The sequence below is a fragment of the Benincasa hispida genome, chromosome 9 (genome assembly GCF_027475165.1).
Source record: "Benincasa hispida cultivar pf3 chromosome 9, pf3_genome.v1.1, whole genome shotgun sequence".
In the NCBI taxonomy this organism is placed as follows: domain Eukaryota; kingdom Viridiplantae; phylum Streptophyta; class Magnoliopsida; order Cucurbitales; family Cucurbitaceae; genus Benincasa; species Benincasa hispida.
This window is the reverse complement of record NC_143486.1, coordinates 72,668,826-72,677,267: the sequence shown is the minus strand read 5'-3', so window position 1 is coordinate 72,677,267 and position 8,442 is coordinate 72,668,826. Positions and strand designations below refer to the sequence as shown.

Genomic DNA, 8,442 nt, shown 5'->3' with positions numbered 1-8,442 from the left:
ATGTAAGTCCACATCATACTTGCCACTTTGCCCATAAATAGTGACATTTTGTGGATCTTAAAATCACACACCCATTGGTAAGAAATCCACTTCAAATTTCACTAAATTTTCTATTACCAAATTTTATAATTTTAGTTATTTTATGATTTTAGTTTTTTATATTATATTATATTTATTATTATTATTATATTTTATTTTTTCCATATCTGTGTTCCCGTTGTGCTCCTCAATTTCACAACAATTTCTACATAAATATACAATAATTGCGTGTTATTTCACACGAATTAACATAAATAGAAATGTCAAATTATTTTATCAAGCATAAATATGATCAAGGTACAAAATGTTCATTTTGGCGGAAATATCAAGATTCTAATTTTACGGAAATTTTGATGAAAATATTGATAAAATGTCAATTTTGATAGATATTTGAAAATTTATAAAAACAAAAAGTAAATTTAAATTAATGAATAAATATTTTATGATTTTTAACCAATTAACATGTCTATTATATTTAGATTAGTGACATTTTGTTACTTATTTTCTTGTGAAATATTGTTTCATCATTCATATCTACGTGGAATACAAGTAAACGATAGAAATTTAATACTGCGAGGATAGAGGTTCTTAATAAAAAAATAAAAAATAAAAATGGAATTATTTTACGAAAAACTTGAGTGCTTCTTGAATATATTGCTACATTCCAAGCATAGTCAAATAAAATAATGCCACGTAGTATTTTTTATTTTTTATAATTTTTTTTACTGATAAAGAAATGAGTAGCATGTGAGTTAAAGCTATTTTATACAAGAAGTCGTGGGTGAGAAATCAGCGACATTTGCACTGTCAATTATTTGCATTCAGAAGTCCGTTCCAAATTTCAGTGCACACATTATACATAACATCACATCCACAGAAACAAAAAAACCAAATCCTAAACATTATTAAGCTCGCCATTGCCCTCACCGGCGACGATCGTCTTCCGTTTTCGGGTAGCGGAAGAGCAAACGACGTCGAGATTATAAAGCACAGGGACCATAGAAACAGAGCAAACGAAGACCAAAACAGGGCCAAAAATCCAGAGGAGCATCGGCAGGGCGGCGTAGAAGAGGCGGTTGCCGACGATGTTGAGAATGAAGCCTTTGTCAAGGAGATCGGAGATGTAATCGGAGGTGACGGCGGCGGCGCCGGAGGGAATGTTGATGAGAATATTAACTTGATTTATGAATCTGATGGAGAGGGAATGGCAGAAGAAGGAGAAGAGGAATAGTGTGAGTAAAGTCACGTATTTAAGGCCCAACATGAAATCGCCGTGGGCTCCGTAAACGGCGTCGTTTAAGGGTTTCTTTATGCTGTATGTGCTACTTAATACTGCCGCTAGACCCGTACAGAGTAGAATCGAAGTGGTGGCCATTAGGGTGCATCCCATTATCGTGTTCCTCAATGATTGGACGGCTAGGATGTTTTTCTTCTCGTTATCCTGTAAATTTCAACCCCATCAAATTAATAATTATTATAATCTACCAAAAGAAAAAAACAAAAACATAACTATTTTGCCTACAAGGAAAAAAAAAAAGATTCATAACTATTGATATCAACTAGTGAAGAAATGATATCCCATCTAAATATAGTGAAAATGCTTTGATGGAGTTATTGAAAGATCTAGAAACGAGATCCGTAAAGATTTTTATCTCAAACATAATTCAACTAGTTAGAACAAATATTAAAAAGAAATACTCCATTAATTAAAAGATGTACAAATTATGAAGAGATCGAGGAAAACTTTCCAATTTATTAAAGCAAGAGAGGAAGTATCATAATTACAAATAGGTTAGACTTAGAACACTAGTTTGTTGCAGCAAGGGAGATGTCTTCCAAAAGAGAGAAGGAGGGCATGAATATATCTTTGAAGAGGTGGTTATTACGGCCTCAAGCCAAAAATTTCAAAAGATTGAGCCTATAAGAATCACATCATCTGTTGAATCATTAAACATGTTTATTCTTAATCAGACGAGTGTCAAATCGTTAATTTTACCAATGACATCATAATTTACATCAACCGAAGGATCGAACAACTCAAAGAAAAAGAAAACGACAACAACGATAGGATAGAAACGAAGAAGTTATACTTGAACACAATTCTAATAAGGGTAAAAAAACAAGAATAGAGAGGAAAAGAAAGACCTGTAAAATGGAAGAGATCCAAAAACGTCTAGCATTAGTGTTAATGCCAATGAGAGTAGTGAAAGGCTGAGTCCGAACTCTATGCCAAAGCCATGCATGATATCCAGTGCTTATCAAAAACCCTAATGGAACCAAGATTATGTCCAAATAACAGCTTCTCCATTCTACCCCCATTAATTATTTTTATTAATTATTATTATTATTTATTATAAATAATAATAATAATAATAATAATAATATCTCTAGTTAGCCAGCTAGAATCAGAGATATTTGGTCTTTGCACTACCAAAATGGCTGCAGAAACAAAGCACTTATATATACAAAGAAAAGAGAGAGGCAATGGGATGGATGTGGACTTGATTGAAGACGTGATTCACTTGGTCAAGTAATTAACTTAAGGAACCACACTATCCTTTTTCTTTTTTTCTTTTTTTCTTTTTCCCCCTCAAATAATTTAAAAGCAAAAGAATGTGTATTGTGAAAATTCTCATCAATATGTCATTACACCACAAAAAAAAAAAAAAAAAAAAAAAAAAGAAAAAAAAAGCACTTCTTTTTCCCCCATCCCTCCTTTATCTTTTTCAACCAAATATTTTTCTACCCATTATGGGGGGAGTTTTGTCCTTTTATGCTACTTTTAGTTCACTACATTTGCTAATAACATTCAAGTTAATGTTAGTTTAGTGAAATGATGATATAAGTTAATCGCTATATACGTATTTTAGTGGGAGTAGGAAGATTAGAACAAATCTATGCAGGAATATATATATAGAGATGTAAATTTCACATCAATTTTTGAAGACACGTCATCTTCATTAAAAGAATTCATAAAGATTTTGAGAGGGATTAAATTATATGGGATAATTAGAGTGCTAATCTATATATATATATATATATATATATATATATATATATTATTAAAGATGAACATCTTAACACTTAGATCTAATAAGAGTACTAAAGGAAGGTGTTAACTGAGAATAAAATATTAGTTATTATTTCACCAACCGAGTTCGATATGTGATCATTATTATTTTTATACATGGTTGAACATAAAATTACAATCTTAAAAAAAAATAATAATAACAACAATCTAGCTTGCTAGAATGGTATATAAGATTTTAGTATAATAAATATGAGATATAGAATAATTGAATCTCACGTCCTAAAAGAATACATTCAATGTTGTCAATAATGTTTTTTTTTAGATACTATTTCGATTCCTAATCTTTTGGTTTGGTTAATTTTGGTACTCGTACTTTCAAAAAGTTTATTTTTGTTTTTATATTTTCAACTTTAGTTCATTTTGGTCCCTATATTTTTAAAATGTTCATTTTGATCCTTATATTTTCAACTTTGCTTCAATTTGATTGTTGTACTTTTAAAAAGTGATAATTATGGTCCATTATTTTCAAATTTTTTTTTTTTCATTTTTAAGAAATTAAAATGATAACTTTTTGAATGTTCAAGGATCAATATGAACTAAAGTCAAAAGTACGTGGACTAAAATGAATAGTTTGAAAGTATAGGACCAAGATGAATCAAAATTAAAAGTATATGTAGTAAAATGAACATTTTGAAAGTACATGAACCAAAATCAACAAAAACCAAAAGTATAAGACCAAAATAGTATTTAATTTTTTATTTTTATTAAACTTAATTATAAAAAAAAAATCAGCATTTAAGGCTGTTTATTTATCTATTTATTTTTATCATATTAAGCATTTAAGTCGATAAAATATGTTTGGTCAAAATAATAGTTTCATCATTATTATTAATAATGAGCTCATATTAATTATTGCATTACAGAATAGATACTTTGCAATGCATTAAATTGAATAAATTCCATGTTTGGCCTAAAACCGAAGAGGGTTGAAGTTATAATCACCAACTTTAAAAGGATGTTCATCACATGCAATTTTTTTAAATTAAAACATACATATATATTTTAAAATAATGATCACATGCAACATCGTCATGTGTTGAAATTATTGGTCAGCAATGGAAGGTTTATTCTTATAACTCAAAATGTACGTAAATCCAATTTTTTAAATAAATACAAAACTAAATATTCCTATAAATTAACCATATCTTTTTTTAAAAAATACTCTCAATGGAAAATTACACCCACCAATTATTAGATTCTCAAAGTTTTGGAAAAGTTGAAATTAATAATTTGCTTTATTTTTCTACGTTTCCTATTAATACCCAAAGAAAGGGAATTTAATTGGGCACATAAAGTGCCCTCAAACGTTTGAAGTATAGACGTATATATGTGTTAAGCAGTTACAAATGCCTTCTTTGGTGAATCGTGGAATGAACCTATTCTGGGCAAGATTCTTAGGAAAACGTATAGGATATATATTTTTTGTTTGTTTGTTTTTCCTTTTTTCTAATATGTGATTAGTTATGATTTAAATGTATCATGATTAATGCATGACTTTATCGTTTTCGAATAAATTTTTAAATGTTTACCCCCTACCATTTCAAGTGATAGGGTGTGATTATGTGTGCGTAACTATGAAGAGTATTAACTTGAAACATAGCTCAATTCGTTTAGATATATATCTTTGATTGAAAGATAAGAGGTTTAAACTTTTCCAACTCTGCAAGTTATTAAATTCAAAAAGAGAGAAAAAAAATAATAAGAAAAATAAAACAATTTTGGTCTAGTTTTTATTTGATCCTTAAGTTTCAAAATGTTACATATTTAGTCGTTAAGTTTTGAGTTTTTTTTTTTTTTTTGGTCCTTAGGTTTCAAAACTTACACTTTTATTCTCGATTTTTCATTAAATCCATTCTTAGTACAACAATTACGGAGTGGGGGATTCAACCTCTCACCTCTTGGATTAGAGCACATTCCAATATCACTGAGCTAATTTCACTTTGATTCATTAAATTCATTCTTAGTTTTTTATGTTGATATCTATTAATTAATTTTAAATAATTAGGAATTGAAATTTTAAATTTAATTTTAATATTGAAAAAAATAATGAAACTTATTTATTTATGAATTTTAAATTCTTTTATAATAAATAATTAACATTAAAGGCAAAAAAATGATTATTTAGAAAAAAAAAAAAATTAAATATGTAAATTATATTGAAATCTAGGGACCAATTTGAAACCTAACTCAAATCTAAAGGATAAAATAGATTTTGAAAACTTAGGAGGAAGGAAATTAGACTCTGTCTGGGGATAAAAAAAATGGTATTTTTTTTCTAGAAGAAGAAAAAAAATGATGAGTAGTAGTTTAATATTTTGTTTAAATATTATTCTAATCCCTTTATTTTCAATTTTTAACATTTTGAGTATTTGTTATCGTGATTTGAGAGAAAAACAACAAAAGTAAAATTTAGATTTAGGTATTTAATATATAATTAATAAGATTTGTTTTAACTTTTGGGAAGTTGATAAAAAAAAAAAAAAGGGGCCATTTGAGTTTTTAATTATAAAAATGGGCCCTTTTTTGGAAAAAAAGAGCATATTTTTGGGACTCCTTGGTAGATGAAAGGTCACAAATGCCCCTATGAGAGTCCAATAATATTTAAACTTCTACTATTTCCACCTTTGTCTCTACTAAAAAATTTCTTCTTCACTCCCATTTTCCCAGTCTACCGAGTTTCCAAAGTTTTTTTAGTTGAGTTTTTATAATTCAACCAATTTTAGTAAAATTTGGATTTTCAAATATAAAGATTTAAAGTTGGAAAAAAAAAAAACTTACATCTCAGTTATTTGGATCACTTTCTTATAAAGATTGAAAAAGTGAAAGAAACAATAATTTGTTTAAAAAAGATTTTTTTCTCGAAAATCATGAATTCTTCGATTGAGATTTATGAATTCGTGATTCATAATTTTTGTTTTTTTTTTTTCTTTTTCAGAAAAATTCTGACTTTCTTTCCTTTACATAGTCCAGCAATAATTTTTAGTTTTTTCCTTTTTTTTTCCATTAAGCCAAGTTGTTCTAGTTGAAATAACTATTTTTTAAAAGATATCAATTATCTTAATCCATATAAAAAAAATGATGTTGTATAACCTAAAAACGTGGAAAATTGTTTTAAAATCTATCATTCCATTTGATAGAATTAGATTTAAAAAAAGGTTTGGTAAAAGAATTTAACTTTTTACTAAAAAGTTGGTGAAAATATTGAAGAATATTAATGAAATTGAAAAGAAATAAGGGTATAAAGGTAATTTAATTTTAGCCTTACGCTGACATCATCTTTATCGGCAAAGGTCTTCATAAACAATTATTCAAAAGATGGAATCATTTGGGCCCATATTTGTCAATTTTCCTTGACGTTTCTTCAAATAAACACAAACAAATATATGTTATCGCTAATTTAAGAATGTAAACATTTTTTAACATTTTCGTGTATAGGTTAAAATCGGTGAAAATTAAAAATGTAACAACATTTTCATCTTTTCCTTTTCATTTGTATCTCATTTCTTTGGAATAAGATTATTTTAGCATGAGATTTCATTCCTTTAATTTTGTAAAAATATTGCTATTGATTTGTATTAGAGAGTTGTTTTCATTATTGCGTATAATATTTGTGTTTAAGATTTTACAAATGAAAATCAAAATGATCACTTTTCTAAAAAGTAGAGGACAAATTATGGTGGTAGTAGCAATTTAATCTCTAAACTTTTCATTGCAAAAATTAAACCTTCAATTTTTCATCAAAGTAAAAATAAAACCTAACTCTTATAAATGTGAAAATTTATTTATTTTTAATTTTTTAATGAAAATTGAGGGAAAAAAGTGAAAGAGTGGGAACAAGAAATAGGCATGATTGAAAAATTAATAATGGTTGGTGGAACTAATGGCTCGTTTGGTTCATGGGAATAAAAGTTAAAGTGAGAAATGATATTCTATCACCATCTTTGGTAGAATTTTTAACATTTCATATTTCCATCAATTGAAGTTTTTCATAACCACTCAAATGGATGAGTTTTCTCCATTTCTAATGGTGTTTCTCTCTCTTACTTTTTATCTTTTTATGTTATTTGTTTTTCTTCTTGGTTGATATTGGTTAATTTATTTAATTTTTATAAATATGTTTAAATTAAATTTATAATTGACATATATAATTAATTTTATCAATAATATTAATATAATAATTTATTCTATTATAATGAATCAATATGAAAACCATAATCTTTTTAAAAAAATATGAATAGTCATAATTATATTTGCTTAGATCCCTTTTTATTAGTAATATATATTAACATCATAAATTATTTATTAATATTTTAAAAAATATTAATTAATTAACTCATAATAAAACAAGTTAATTTTTTTCAATTAAACAATCTTGTACACTTGTACTTCTACTTTTAATCTATAATCATAGTTATTTTTTTAAAATTAAAAATATTGTTTGATGATTTAAAATCAATTAATTTATATCAACTTCTTTTATATATATATTTAAGACTTATAATTGACATTAAATAATTAGTTAATTAACTCTTCAATTAACAAAACTACAAAAAAAAAAATGATATTTAAATTAATTACCAATATTTTTTTAATAAAAATCGATAATATAAATGTGCAATATAAAAAATTAATTAATAATAAATATATTAAGCTGGAGGGTGATTGCGTAAATTTAGTTAAATTTTAATGGCTTAAAATTGATTTAATAAATTAATATAATAAAAATAAATTAACAAACAAACATTAATTATTGAAATGAATTTTTATTAATTTTATACTTTATAATTGCATAAAAAAGTTTAATAATTCCCAGACATTCTATTCTCGTTCTCATACATAACCAAATAAAACCATCTTTGATTCATAGACATCTTATTCCCAAGCATCATTTATTCTCAAGTAGGAGTGTTCAAAAGATCTGATAACCCAAAAAAACTATCGGTCCAACCCAACCTGTGCGGTTTGGGTTGGGTTGTCAACTCATTTGGGTTGGGTTGAGTTCAAATAAATGAAAATTTTATGGGTGGAGTTGTTCATGGATTCACCTAATATAACTCGAATCGAATTTATTATTAACTTTAAAATTAATTTTTATTTCTTATAACACAATTATTTATACATATATTGATTTAATTTTATTTAATTTAAATATTTTTTGAATAATTTATTCTTCAAAAATTCTTAAAAAGTAATTTCTTTACACTTTAGAAAGAAAATTTTCACTATATAAATTGAAATTGAGTTGTTAATTTTAATTCAATATATAAAAATAATTAAATTAAATTGTTACATATTTACATTTTGCTTCTTTT

At 26.1% G+C, this 8,442-nt stretch overlaps 1 protein-coding gene across 1 annotated transcript; it reads right to left on the bottom strand.

The window, feature by feature from the left end:
- Window positions 1–821: 821 nt before the first annotated feature.
- On the bottom strand, window positions 822–2,631 carry LOC120086553 (transmembrane protein, putative (Protein of unknown function, DUF599)). Its single transcript, XM_039043262.2, has 2 exons — window positions 2,185–2,631; window positions 822–1,480 (listed from the first exon to the last, which is right to left on the bottom strand). Exons 1-2 carry the CDS (start codon window positions 2,356–2,358, stop codon window positions 935–937), a joined length of 720 nt encoding a protein of 239 aa, XP_038899190.1. The 5' UTR covers window positions 2,359–2,631; the 3' UTR covers window positions 822–934.
- Between the last annotated feature and the right edge of the window lie 5,811 nt (window positions 2,632–8,442).